General features: G+C 53.8%; 1 protein-coding gene across 2 annotated transcripts in view; it reads left to right on the forward strand.

Annotated features, from left to right (window-relative positions):
- The window catches only part of JDP2 (Jun dimerization protein 2), a 38,829-nt gene extending 24,841 nt beyond the window's left edge, over positions 1 to 13,988 (forward strand). For both annotated transcript variants that reach the window (XM_064486122.1, XM_064486121.1), the window contains exons 3-4: positions 5,887 to 5,991; positions 12,843 to 13,988. In XM_064486122.1, coding sequence (XP_064342192.1) covers positions 5,887 to 5,991; positions 12,843 to 13,028 — 291 coding nt within the window. In that variant the 3' untranslated portion in view covers positions 13,029 to 13,988. The remainder of the gene's footprint in view (positions 1 to 5,886; positions 5,992 to 12,842) is intronic.
- The last annotated feature ends 688 nt before the right edge of the window (positions 13,989 to 14,676 follow it).

The raw sequence follows: 14,676 nt of genomic DNA on the forward strand, positions 1-14,676 counted from the left end.
TGAATTTTCTCTTAGAGCCCTGCCCACTGTTCACTGAAACTGTCCAATATTTCATAGCTGAGGTCCAGACCTTGGCCATTTGGAGTGAGAGGGCCTGGGTAGAGAAGGTGGGAGGGAGAGGAAGGCGGAGTCTCCAACAGCTCAGCCCCGAGGGAAAGTGCTGGGAGGGGGTGCCTGGCCCCTGCGGGCAGCAGAGGGTCAGCCAAGGTGTTGGATGAGGGCCCCTGGGGTTGCCTCATTCCTCCCTGAAGGGGTGGGAGGAGGCAGAGGGGACCCTGGGCCCCTGCCTGGCCTACTTTGCTGATGCTTGAGGGGTAGGGTGGTGGGGGCAGAGTAGTGGGGAGGGACAACAGCCCCTGGCTCAGAGCTGCCCTGTTTATGTGGGAGAATGTCTGGTATGTTTGGTATCTGGGTGTTTACTTCCCAGGGTGCTCGTGGGTCCCTGGTGTTGAAATGTGGCTCCGCCATGCAGTGGGGAGGGCCCTCAGGGGGCCTGGCCAGGACTTGATTTGGAGGCAACAGGGCAGTTACTCCAGGTCTGCCCACTGACAGCTTGGGAGCCCTGAAGCACCCCCACCTGCACCCGCCCCACCCCCTCCTCTTATGCCAGATTCTGCCTGTGCGGGAGGCGGGGTGTGCCCCCCTGGCAGCAGAGCCTTAACCTCCCTGCCTCACCTGGGAAGCTGGCATTTTCAGAACCCTTCCTGTGTCCCCAGCTCTGGGCGGAGACTCCATCCATCCCCATTACAACCCTCTGCAATAGGGCCTTGTGCTAGCAGTGAGGGGTGGAGACTCAGAGAGGCTGAGTAACTTGCCCAGGAGCACACAGTAGAGCTGCTGGGGGGACCCAGGCCTCTTAGGCCCCAAAGCTCATGCTGACAACCCTGATGCCTTGAGCCTCAGATAAGCCTGTGCCACCATGCTTAGTCTGAGATGAACCTTTCAGACCTTCGCGACTCTGCTTCGTGCTGAGGGGGTGGATCTGTTTTGTTTTTTGTCCCACCCCCTCCATTCCTGCTTGTCACCTGCTTTATTGCTCATGTCGCTGTTGCTTTGTCGATGTGGAAGTTTCTGTATTTGCAGTGCCTGGGGTTAAAAGTGTCATTGCCCTTTCTTATCCTGTCTCTTTGTGGGTCCCCCGAGGTGCATGTTTGGAAATGCTTATGAAATGTCAGAATTCAAAATCACATCTCGGTTATGGTTGCCACCGAGGGAAAGCCACGTGTCTGGCAAACGGGGCCTGAGAAACATGACCAGGGTGAGGGTGAGGCCTCCTCCTTTAAACCGTGCTGCTTTCGTGATACACATTTGGTGTTAAATTGTGCAACAAATATTTTTTACTTAAAATCACCCAGGTAGGAGAAAAAAATGAAATGGTCATTGCCCTCAGAGTCAGATGCTTCTGCTGCTGCTTCACAGTCCCATCACCAGGGTGGGACTGAAAGGGGGTCGGGGGGTGGAACTTGTTACCCAGACCACCCACCCTTCAAAGAGCAGGAGGCTCTCGGGCCCTGGAGCCAAAAGACCTGGATTTGAAGCTCTCACGGACCTTCTGGGCAGCCTCAATATCATTAGTTTCCTCATCTGGGAAAGTGGGGAGGATAACAGGACTAGATTGTTTACTGAGACCATTTAACTCCCTGGGACTCCTAGTCGCAGGGATTCGATACCTACTGAGGTGACCAACCTCGGTTTGCTTAAGGGCCCTTCCGCCTCCACGCTCTGCCGCTTTCCCAATGGTTCCTTGGGTAGGTTTTCTCCCCTGGATTCCTGGGACCACCTTCTGCACCACCTGGCGTCACCTGACTTCACAAGGCTGGGACCCTGGTGTCCCAGGCATCTTTCAGTGGCAAGAGGCAGAAACCTTCTCAAACTGCCTCCAGGCCAAAGGAGGAATTTTCAGGATAGATTCAGGGGTGCCCATCGTGGCCCCCAAGGAGACAAAGCAGAGTCAGGCCCCTCCAGTAGGACCCAGATATTTTCTTTTTTGGTGTATGCTTTCTGTCTGTCCCTCGGTCTGTCTGTACCATCGGCCTCTGGCCATGTCCCTGTGTTTCTGTCTCTGTGGCTCTGCCTTGTTCCTCTGTCTCTCTCCAGCCACCTCTGTCGCTGTGTTTCCCTGTCTCTGTCTTTACCTTTCTCTGTCCGGAGCCCCCCTACTCTCTTGGGGCCTGGACAGAGTGAGGCAAGCAAGAAGCCTAGGGCATGACATTTAAGGAGGCACCCACCCTCGGGTGCTGACCCTACCCTGGCACGAGGCCCAGAGTGAGCACCTCCCTAAATGTGTGCCCTGGGCACCTCGTTGGCTGCACCCTGTCCAGGCCCTGCATTTTTTCCTGTCTGTCACCTGTTCCCTCTCTTTGTCCGACCCCCTCCTGGAGCTGAGACCCCCTCCCTCTTGCCACATGGTCTCTGGTCTCTGCTCATCCCTACATGTCAGCAGCTTGCTGTCTCTGCTTCTCTGGCCTCATGGCTGAAACTGGTTGCCTGGCCTGCATGGCCTCCCAGCGCAGCAGTCCAGTTTCAAATTTCCAGGCAGTGTATATGGCCCCGCTTGGGCCTGCCACTCACACATTGTCCAGTCGGCTGTGGCCAGGGGATGGGATTGCTTTGGCTTCAGTGGGGCCTTGGGAACAGGCTCTCTGAGGAGGCACTGCTGAACATGAGGGCTCTGTGGGCTGTGGATCCCCAAGTCTGTCCTGTGATGTAACATGTGGTACAGGGGCCCCCCTCACTGCCAGAACACAGACAGCTTTGTCCCGGGGCCTTCCGGGGAACTGGGGAAAAACAGAGCCAGAACCCAGTTTGAGAACAAGGAATGATCTGCCTGCTGCACCCCCTGCCCCCATCTCATGGTTTTTACAGGCATTGAGGCTCAAGCTGCCTCCTCCTCAAACAATCTGGATCTTCCAGCTGTATCTACAGAAAAAAATCATCGTCTCCCATTCTGGGTTCCGGTTTTTGATGTCTGAGCCGTGTGTGGTGAAAAATGGTCTCTCACCCACTCAGGACCAGATGCTTTAGAGGAATGGGGGAACATCAAGGAGAAGGCAGCAGCCTCGACTCTGGGGATGAAAGGAGGCCTAGGGGAGAGTTGGAGGCAGTCTCCAGACAGCTTCAGTCTGGGAGCGCAGACATGCGGGTCCCGGCGAAAGGAGCCCGGGTTAGCCCGTGAGACTGGAGAAGGCCAAGGGCACTTTCCAACCCCTACCTTATTTCCTGCAGGACCTCAGCATCTGTTTTCTGTGTGTCCTCTGGGAGGCTCTTCAATAGCAGGAGGATTTAGGGGAGATGCAGCACAGCTTCAGAGGGGAAAGTGTGTGATGGGGCTTTGGGGCCATTTCTTGCCTTATTGGGAGATGTTAGCCAAGGTGGGACGTGGTTGCAGGAAAAGCCCAGAGATGGACTTGGAATCTGGTAGTGCTGTATTACGGGAGGGCTTTTGGCTTAGGTGCACAGCCTGGGTTTTTTTAGGGCCTGCTTGGGATTCATGCAGACCTGCCACAGCCATTAGTGGCCTGCGCCTTGAGTCTTGACTCTGTCTTTGGCCGAAGTGCTTCTGCAGAAAGCAGCCCCCACCCCCTAATTTTTGCTGGCCTCCTGAAGACAGAGAAAAGGCCATTCTTGGAAGACAAGCCTCCTTACAAGCACTGGAGAAGAGGTTATGCGGACGCAAGCGTAGGCAATAAATCACTTTTATAATGATAGAACCCAAGCCTGTGAAGTGCAAAAAGCAAAAAGCAATTCATTCTCTCCGGGGAGTCAAAGGAGCCTTCCTGGAGGAGGTGGCATTTGCTCTTGAAGATTGTAAGAGTTTACAAGTGGGAAAGGAAGCTTATTTCAGGAGGGCCAGGCTGGCTGGGAGAAGGGTGAGATGTGGGAATCGAGAGTGATGGCAGGAGGGGATTGATGTGGCTGCAGAGGGAGGGTGGCAGCCCCCTGTCTGGATGTCACCCTGGCCCAGTTGATCTCTTAAATTTCCAGCGCTGAGCCTCTTTGCATCTGCTGTGACAGCAGCTTCCGCTGTCCCCCAACTTTATGTAGGCTGAGGCTCTGCACAGGGCTGGGGTGGGGAGCTGGGTCTTGGAAGACAGAGGTTGTGTCTCCTAGGAAACGGCGGCTCTGCCAGAGCCTGGGGTTGCTCCGGGGTGAGGGGCTCGAGGCCCTGCGAGCCCAGCAGGGACCAGGTTGCACACATCACCTTGGCAGTTTGTGGGCAAACCCTCTTGGCCGAGGGGAGATTGCATTGCCAGCCACTTCCTCTAGCTCCTTTCCTCTGCCTGTTGTCACGGTTACCTCGGCCTTGTTGGGGGTGAGGTAGAGGTTGGGTGGAATCAACTTTGTCCGGGTTTCTGTTTCCCTAGATGCGGGTCAGCCAGAGGAGCTGTCACTTCTGGTTCTGTTTCAAAGGAGGCCAAGGGGCTGGGAGGTGCTTGGGTGTGGCGGTGTTGACAGGGCGCCTCTCCAGCCAGCCTTCCAGGCTTGGTGGGAGAAGCTCCGAGGTGGAGAAGGAGAGAGGGCTGCCCTGCCAGGGCCCGTGCCGAGGGCCGTGGGTGCTGGTCCCCGGCCCAGGCCCTCGGTCCTGAGCTCCCAGAGCATGCCGGGAGTGCAGGGAGAGAGGCTGTTGATTTTCCTGGCATGAAGCCCTTTGGGCTGAGACCTCGTTCCAGGCCTCAGGCTGCCAGAAGCACCCCCACTGGCTCCAGAAGTGAGAGAGTTGGCACGCCCAGGGCAATCCAATGACTTCTCCAGTGGCCTCGGACTATAGGCTGTCCCCAGCCCGCTGGCTCCGTGTGTCCTCCAGATTCTTCTGGTGGGTAGTGGACAATGAGAGGCATTCCATCAAAGTGACCCTGATGGGCTGGGGCTGTGTGGGCCAGTGGGCAAGAGCGGGAAGGTTGAAGACAGAGAAATCTGAGTTGGAATCCTGCCTCTACCGTTTCCTAGCTGTAGGGCCTTGGGCAAACTGAGCTGTTGAGCCTTAGTCTCACCATCTGTAAAATGGGGCAGTAATAATACCTTCCTCATCCGACGTTGATTGTGAGAATCACATGACCTGTGTTTAAAGCATTGAGCAAAGTGGGCAATAAGCAACAGCGCTGGTTGTTATTATTATTAATGAAACAATAATAACTGCAACTTGGAAAGTCCCTGTTGATGGGCATTGAGTTTCCTCCTTCCCATTCGATGGGCCCTCTTTCACGCGTGGTGAATCTCCTAGTGAGTCTGGGGGAAAAGCTGGCCTGGTGACTCCCGAGACCCCTCTGCCTGTGTCCTGCGCAGGGCACTTTAGGGAGCCCTGGGATCCTGGGATGCAAGTGGGTATTCTGGGGAAAGAACATGCAGAGGCAGAGAGAAGGATTAAACCCGGGTGAGGGGGCTGAGGAGACTGTTCCATTACCAGGAGACAGATCAGAGTGTTTGGAAGGAGTAAGAGGGAGGAGGGAGGTACCGCAGGGAGGTGAAAGAGTGGGGGTAGGAGGTGAAATCAACACTCATGCCCAAGGTGTTTTGAAAGGAAGTGCCTGGGAGCTGCTGGCCTGGAAAATAGTGCCCTGAGGGCTTGGGCTGGGTGAGAGAACAGACCGCCACCACCCGTTGGGTATCACCTCTGCGTGAGGAGGTCGCCAGGCTCCGGGCCTCCTGAACTCTGGCAGAACCCAGGTAGCTCTGCCCTCCTGGGGCACTGACTCCTCCCAGGCATGCCCACCTGCCCCAAGAGCATCCTTGGACCAGCTGGGAAAGGCCAACAGGCTGGCAGTGGGGCTTGCTCACGCAGGAAGTGGGTTAAGAAGGGGCCTGTCCATCCGTCTGTCTGAGTGTCAGGACAAAAGCTGTCCTCCAGGCTGGCCTCCATGTCTCATCAGTGGCTCTTTGCCCTCACAGCTAGATGAGGAAGAGGAGCGAAGGAAAAGGCGCCGAGAGAAGAACAAAGTCGCAGCGGCCCGATGCCGGAACAAGAAGAAGGAGCGGACGGAGTTTCTACAGCGGGTGAGCGGGGCCGCAGCCAGGGTGGGGCGCCAGCCTTGTTCTCTAGTGGCTTGTGTACTTGTGGACTGAGAGACACCATCCAGTGCCTGCAGAATCAATGTGTACCCACTGGCATCTGCCCAGGTGACCTCGACCCCTCTGCTCCTCCCTGTCGCCTAGCCAGTGCCCCTCCCTGAACCAAGATGACCAGGGCAGCCTGCAGCTGTTTCTGCCCACCCAGATCCCTGGAAGGTGGGAGGAGCCAAGTTCCCAGCCTCTTACTGAGGTTAGACCCTCGGTGCTTATTGATCCAGATGGCCCAGGACTGGTACTGCACATGCTGGTACACTGAGGGCTACCACAGTTGTCTGGGGTGGGTGCGAAAAAAGTAGGTGACAATTCCATGCACATGGGCAGTGGATGCAGCGACAGGACAGAGATAAGCTCCTCCCTCACTTGCAGGAGGCTCTTCCAGCCCTGCTTCCCATCTGCCTGGCCTCGGTTCCCCCAAAGATGACCCTCCAGCTCTTGGCTGCTGCCCTCGAGACCAGCGGTCAGCTCTGCATGCAGAGGCCAGTGGAGGGCTGCCTTGCCTTGGGTCCCTCGGGGCACGCCCCTGCCCTTCCATTTGGAATGTGCCAAACAGGCGTTCATTCTTTTTCTGGTCTCTGAGGCCTTCCCTGCTCCTCAAAAACAGTAGATGGCAGTGAAGGAACATGACCAGCCAGTGGTCTCCAGCCTCCCCACCCCCAATCCCTTATTCATTTCTAAATAACAGTAGTAACGCTATATAATAATAACATCATGGGGCAGGCTCCTGTTCTAACGTGTGCAACAGTTAACAGAAGTTGCTAACATCTGTAAAGTTGGGCACTGTGCAAAGTGCAGTGTGTATCTGAAGTATATGATCTCATTTTATTGGCGTAATGATGGTATGAGGTAGGTGCCTTCAGATTTCTCGTTCTGCAGATGGGGAAACTAAGGAAGGCGTGGTGAGGTTAAGTAAGTTGCTCAGGTCCTTCAGCAACTAAGTGCTAGAACTGAGATTTGGGCCTGAAGCTAACTGCAAAGTGTTCGTCCTCCACACTGCGCTCTGCTGGCTCTAATTCATTCATTCATGAGTTCGTTCGTTCATTCATTCATTTGTTCACTCTTTTGCTCATTCACTGATTTGCTGACAAGTAGTTTTAAGTACGTACTGAGTGACGGCCCTGTGCCGGGTGCACACACAGGCAGGCCCGGCTGTGGTCCCTCCTATGGGAGCCAGAGAGACAAGGCTGGGTTGGCCTGGGTTTTCTCTGATGCCAGGGGATCTATGGGTCTCTTCTCATGCTTAAAACAAGCAGAGAGCAGATCTGAGGTGATGGGTGCTGACACCGTAGGGGCGTGTGTATACCTACTGGCTCTGAGCATCTAGGGCGGGAACCAGTTGTCATAGGCAGGAGTTAGAGTCCTGGAGCCAGGTGCCCTGTTGGAAGAGATGGTGGACCAAGGCTGGGTGGGACGTTTTCAAGAAATTTCTAAGACATGGGTCTCAATTATGCCTTTAAGATGGATGGAGTGGCACATACCTCATTTTCAGCCCTGAGTGCTTGCTGAGCTGGGCGAGGCACAGCAGGAAACAGAGAAGTCTCACATCACATCACATCCCTGCCTTCAAGGCTTGTCAGCCAGTCAGCAAGCGAGATGGGGCAAATGAGCGCACACCAGTAACACACTAGTGCAGGGAACAGGGCTGGTGCTTCACACGTCCCAGTAACAATGGCTGAGCACCTACTGTGTGGCAGGCATTTCACGTGTCTGGTCTAATCTTATCACATTCCACTGGGCTAGACATCAATCATCCCCATTTTAGACTTGGACCTGTAGCGCAGAGAGGTCAGGTTACCCGCCCAGGGTCATATCGCTAGCGTGCACTGGAGCTGGGATTCCTCCATTGATTTGCTGACCCATCCGTCCAGCCAGTAGTGTGGAAAAAGTGCTTGCCGCACAGTGGGCCCACGGGCCATGTCTGCAGTGGGACAGCAGGTGGGAATGGGATATATGCTGAGCGTTGGGTTGGGCAAGCCCAACGGGCTGTTTGAACAGACGGAGGGGTCCTGTCCTAGTCTTGGCTGAGGAAAGACTGCTGATTGAGACATAAAACCGGAGCAGGAGCCAACGTGGGGAAGGACAGGAATGGAGGGTTACCACGAACAGCAATAGCAGAGGCCGGAGGCAAGAGGTGTTGATTGAAGGAATTGAAAAATGGTGAAGGAATTGAAAAGAATGTCTGTGGCTGGAGCTTAGAGTCTAAGGATAAATGGGGGTGCAGGCAGGCCCCAGATCCTTCGTGGGTCGGGTGGTGCTGGCTGCGTTGTCTGGGGCAGTCCCGCTTCTGCCCGTTGTCCTGGCCTAATTCCTCACAGCACCTCCCTTCACTCTCCCCATTAGGAGGATGGAGCATGTAGCTATGGGGAGCCATGGGAGGGTTTCTGGACGAGAGAGATACACTCTAAACAGGCTGCTGTGGCAGCAGCGTGGGGCACGGATTGGGACGCCAAGAGGAGAAGACCCGTTCCGTGGCTGTGGGGTTGTCCTAGTGAGAGGAGAAGGCAGCTGTATGGCCTCAGGGTCTCGGAGGGAGGTTTGGGCAGGTCCTCCCCTCTGGCCTTGGAAGCAGAGGTTGGGTGTGAGGTTGAGAGCATGGATGCAGATGGCTGTGTTGTCAGTGCCTGAAGACATGGGGGATCCTCTTGTAATTTATCTTTTAACAGGTCAAATATTTACAAGGCGGAGGTACAAAGGGATGGGGGGGGTGTGTGTGTGTGTGCGCGCGTGCGTGTGTGCATGCATATGCACACATATACACATACACACGTACACATATATGAATAATGTAAAAAGTTACCCTCCTGTCGTTGACCCCTGAACACTCAGATCCAGCCTGGGAGATTCTGTAGCATCTCAGAGTTCACCTGCCTGGACCAGCGAGGCCCTGAAGGAGGCAGGAGGCAGGCCTCTGAATGCGTGAGACCCACACCTGCAGCCCCAGAGCCGCCGCAGTACCTCTCTTGCCTGCATCCAGGTGCAGCAGCCCCAGGGCTTCCCCCTGCTGTACCGCCGGCCTCTGTAACTGCCTCACACGGTTCCCTGGGAATGGGGTACGGTACCACCATCTCCCATGGCGCTCCTTGCTCTTCGTAGCCACTCTCTCCTTGATGGTCACAGTGACTCTGGGAGGAGGCAAGGCCGCCCCATTCCACTGGGGAGGACTGTGAGACTCAGAGGGGTTAAAGTTTGCTCAAAGCCACACAGTGGCTGAGTCAGGGCCAGTACCCAGGGCTTCCTCTGCTGCCCAGCACTCTGTTCAGGTTGCCCAGGCTCAGAGATCGGGTATCTGGTTCACAGCAGCATAGCTGGCAAGTGGCAGAGTCAGGATTTTAATTCAGACAGGTCTTTTGGGCTCAGAAGACCCCACCAGGCTTTTTTTTTGTTTCCTTACAGAAATAGTTGAGAAGTGGAACTCTATCTGAACTGCATTAGGGTGACTTTTCAAAATAATACAGTCAGAAAATCTTAATGCTTAAAGTCCCCTGGGCCAACCGTTATATTTGCTTGGGGGAAACTAAAGGCCAGAGAAGGGGAGTGACTTGGCCAAGGGCACACAGCCAGGACACCCAGCCCTTCACCCTGTGTTTTTTATACTGCCTTTTGCTGACCGGAGTGGAGGAGACAAAACCTTCACTTGGCATTAATTCTATTCTCAAACAACAAATGGTTTCATTTTCTCTAGGGCAATAAATATCTACCAGAGGCAAAACGATAAACAAAAATGCCATCAGGGTCATTCACTTCATAATTAAGGTGCGAAGATCCTAGCCCACGTTCCTGAATTAATTAGGAAAACAGATCAGGTAATTGCTGTTCTAAAACCACAAACCACTTCTACAATCATGGTTAAATAAAGATTCCTCTGAACTCAAATTATACTGGCACAATAAATAAATATGTAGCACCCACCTGTAAAACAGAAGGGACTAAAATGAAAAAAGCAGTTAGTCACCGTCCGACAGCCAGACTGTCAGAGTTCAGGATAGCCTACGATGTACTCATACGTTTTCAAACCAGCAGAGTGTCATGCCGTTCCTATGATAAATGCACAAGGGAACCAAGTTGCCACATACCCACTCGGTCCTTTTGTGTAATACAGACGTTCACACGTAAGATGAGTTTGACGTGAGACTTTTCAAGGACGTGGATCTGTGTGCAGGGCTGCAGGATGCTGCATGTCGGACCCTGCCCCTTGAGGGGCCTGATCTAACTTCCACTCCCTGTACAACCCAACTCCTTCCCTCCCCTCCCCACCGCTCTCCAGAACAGCACCCTCCCCTTCCTTGGACCCTTCCCCAGGCTCACAGGCAACTCTCTTCCTGGCCTCCCAGTCTGCAAATGCAGGCAGTCTCCAAGACCTGCCAAGTTTTCTTGGAAACGGCCTCCTCCTCTGCTTCTCATCCTCCTTCTCTTCTTCATATTCTCTTGCTCATGGCTTTAAGTAAAAATTCCTTAAGCCTCGCTAACCCTTCAGTTTACAGAGTGCTTTTCCCATGTGAAGTCATTTAATCCCCCTGATCATCATCTTTTCACAGATGAGATAACTGAGGCTCAGGAGCTAAGAAACTTGCACTAGACTCTGATTCCAAGCCCCGCCAGCTTTTCTCGGTCTGGCTCTAAACCCACCTCCCCAGCTTTGTACCCCACTGTGTCCTAAAGTGACCTATATTCACAATGGAGGATTTTTCTCTCCTCAAAACATCTTAAGCTTTCCCATGGCTGTGTCCTTGTTGGCTCAGGGCTCCCTTCTCGAAATCCACATCCCTCCCTCCATGGACTTTCTCTACTCAACTAGAGTCAACCCATTTTTCAAACCCAAGGTCAGACCCAGACATTTAGCACGCTCTCTGGAGGTCTTCTAGACCCTGGATGGCTGATGGGCACATGAGCAGCTTTGCCCTGCCTCTCCCCTTAGAGAGGAATTGCACACAATCCACAGGGGCTCCTGGGCTCTGGATCCCCCAGAGCCTTCACTGTAGACAGCAGGTCCTCAACAGATACTCGTGGGTGGATAGGTTGAACAGAAACTCCTGAAGGCAGAGGCTCAGAGGCTTTGAAGTTGGAGCTAAAACCTTGGCTGGGGGGAAACCAGATGGTCAGAGATGTTCCCAAGGTCACTGGCTTGTGGACCCAGTGAGCAGGTGGCCGAGATTAGCACCTGACTGCCTGGGACTCACAGTTCCACGCAGGGTCTCCCCGACCCTGAGAGATGCACTTCCCTTGGAATTCTGACAATAGTGAACCGGGCTGGCCTCCTGTTGCGCCTCGTCCTGTTAAGCCTAAAACCACCATCACTGGCTTTTAATATTTTCCCCCTGAGCATTTTTTCCTTTTTTGAGTCTGTTCTCCCTCAGCGTCTAGTCACGAGGACCACACATCTCAGCAGTTCTGAGTTCCCCAGGCGCTCATGCTGCCACCTCAGAGATGAGCACAAGGAACAACTCAGTCAGACTGGCTGGTGTGGGGAAGACAGCAGCCCCGAGGCGTGTGTGGGCCCCCCACTCAGGGCCCAGGAGACCCTGGAGGGAGGCTGCTCAGCCATGCCCGCAGGCGGAGCTCTGAGGCCCCAGGTGGTGCCCACTGGAACCACGACTCATTCTCTGTCTGCCCAGCCTGGCATGCAGGCTGCCCAGCCTCGCTCCATGGATGTCTTGGACTAGACAGTTCTCATTGTGGGGCGTCCTGTGCACTGAAGGATGTTTAGCAGCATCCCTGACCCCCCACCCGCTAGATGCCAGGAACACCCACCCTCCTCAGTTACGACAACCAAAAACATATCCAGACATTGCCAAAGGTCTCCTGGGGGAGGAAACTGCTCCTCATTTGAGAACCACTGGTCTAAACCATTGCTGGCCCTTGAGTAAATTCCAACCCTCAAACTGACAAACTCAGACAGAGTCCAAGAAAAATCATTCAGGTACTTCTATATTCTACTGTTTTGATCCCCTGAGCCTTAAATTGGTATGCCCTTCACCTGTCCACATCATGAACATGTAAACCCCCCACTTTGCCCCAAATCAAATCTACATCCCCTCCTTTCCCTGGAGTCTCTCCAACTGAGCTGGAAGTTTTCTGGGAATCTCATTTGAGGTCTATATGAAACCAAATTTTGGATCCAGAAGGATGACTGTTGATTGCCTCCCAATGGGCAAAGCTTCTAGATAACAGGGAATAAGGAAGAGGTGGTTTGAATAATTATAGACTAATAACCGGGGAGCTCATGTTTTGGGAAGAATTATAGGACCACTGGGCTTGCGGATCCCACAGGCCAGTACATCCCCAACACATATTTATCATACATAAAGCACTTTGCCATTGCACTGCCATTGTGGGCCAACTCGAACCCCTCCGTGGACCCTCTTGCTCTGGATCTACTTGGCCTCCATTCTTCTCCCACTCTTTGTTTCTTGTGCAAAAGCCCTGAGGCAGGAGGGTGTTTGGCATATTTGCACAAGAGCAAGGAAGCCACTGTGGCTGGAGTGGATTGCGTGGGGGGACAGAGATGGGACATAAGCCAGGCTGGCCCCAGGATATAACGTGGGTTCATCCCACTAGTGACATGGGCCAGTGTCACAGGTGTGATGGGCACAGCCTGAAGAAAGTCAGTTACCCCAGGGGGGATCAATCGCAGATTCTGTGCTTCCTCCAGTGGGAATCTGGTAGACAGAAAACAGGCAAATGCCAGCCTGGAGTGCCCTGTGCCTACCCAGAGGGAGAGCTTCTCCCCAAAGCTGGTCCCCAGTGAGGGACTAAAGCCATGTTTCTGTTTTCGCACACAGGAATCTGAGCGGCTGGAACTCATGAATGCAGAGCTAAAGACCCAAATTGAGGAACTCAAGCAGGAGCGACAGCAGCTCATCCTAATGCTGAACCGGCATCGCCCTACCTGTATCGTTCGGACCGACAGCGTCAAGACGCCCGAGTCAGAAGGCAACCCGCTGCTCGAGCAGCTAGAGAAGAAGTGACCATGGGCTGGGAAGAGGAGGAAGAGGAGGAAGAGGAGGAGGAGGAGGAGATGGCCAGAGGGAGAAGGAAGAGGGCACCAGAGGGCCCTTCCTTGGTGCATGAAAAACTTTACAACAAGGCTCAGCACAGCCAGTAATTGGCCGGGCTTTTTTGTGAAATTCAGATCAGCCACACAAGGGGAAGAGCAGGCTGACGAAATCCAGAAGGACCAAGCGCTGAGACCAAAGTAGACTCGAGGGTGGGGCTGTCCTGCTGGGGCCCAGCTCAGAAGAGGCAGGACAGAGGCACCCTGGCCGGCCAGAGAGACGCCCAACCAGGCAGCCTTGGGCACTCCTCCGGCCTCTCTGCCAGGGCACCTACCCCAGGGACCTCCGAGCAGCCAGGAAAATCCATGAGTTGCAACCAAAATGTGGCTGAGGATGGAACCGAGTGACACTGCCATCTGCCTGCCCTAGCCCTGATCCTTGACCCTGATGCGGGGCTGGAGAGGGCTGTGATGCGGGGCCCCATGTGGCCCTGCCCGGGAGCCACAGCTGGGCACACCCTCGCTGGCCCTGCCGGAGTTTGCTGTGGGCACGAGGCGCGGGCGCCCTTCCAAAGCACATACTCACTGAATGTTTACAGACTGGCTGTCCTGGCAGGACTTTCAACTGCACATGTTTTTTATACTTTCTTTCCTTTTTTTCTTTTTTTAATATTTTTTACAAAAAAAAAAGATTTTATACAAGCAATATATATATGGATTTCTATAATCACTCGATGTGATACAGTATAAATATGCTATGGTTTGTTTGCTACGAACAGATATCCAGCAGTTATGGCCGTTGTGTGTAACTCCTAAGTACTGTAGTCTCTGGGCGTTGGTGGGTGGCTGGGGCGGGGGTGGGGTGCATTTCCATCCTGGTAAACCCTTCATAGTACTCAGTCCTGTATCGCTCAGTAAACGTTACTCTTACTTACCCAGCCGCCTCTTGTGTCTGCCTAGGGAATGGGGTGCTAGGCCCACACTTGGCGGGCCTCTTGGGGTACAGTGTGGGAGAATGTTTGGAGCATCTGCTGTGGGCTCTTGGTTTGCATAACTCCCCTCCTGGGTAAGTATGTATATGCCCATTTTACAGATGTGGAAGTTGAGGCTCAGAGAAGTTAAATCTGCAGTACTTACTTCATTTATTTGCTCAACAAATGTATCCTGTGTACCAGCCATGTGTGTGCCAGGCACTCTACATGGCACTGAGTAGTTGCTGGGGAATCACACAAACCTAGGCCCTGTGCTCATGGAGTTAACGGTCACGAGCTAAATCCTGCGCTTGCGCCAAACACTGGCTCTGTTCATCTTCACAACAACCTTGCTGGGGAGCAATTGTCCCCGATGGTAGATGAGGAATTCAAGGCCAGGGAGATTAAACTTGCCTCCACTATTTGCTGAAGACTTACTGTGTGACCAGCATCTACAGTCTCATTCATTTCTTTCAACAGCACAAAATAGGTATCATCACCTCTATTTTACAAACAACTTAATTGAAGCTCAGAGCGGGTAAGTGACTTATCCAAGGTCACCCAGCTAGCACGGGGGCCAAGCTGATGTGTGAACTAGGCTTCCAAAGACCAAGACTCTCCCCCTGTGGCCAACTGACTACACGATTGTCC

This window comes from Camelus dromedarius, chromosome 5 (genome assembly GCF_036321535.1).
Source record: "Camelus dromedarius isolate mCamDro1 chromosome 5, mCamDro1.pat, whole genome shotgun sequence".
In the NCBI taxonomy this organism is placed as follows: domain Eukaryota; kingdom Metazoa; phylum Chordata; class Mammalia; order Artiodactyla; family Camelidae; genus Camelus; species Camelus dromedarius.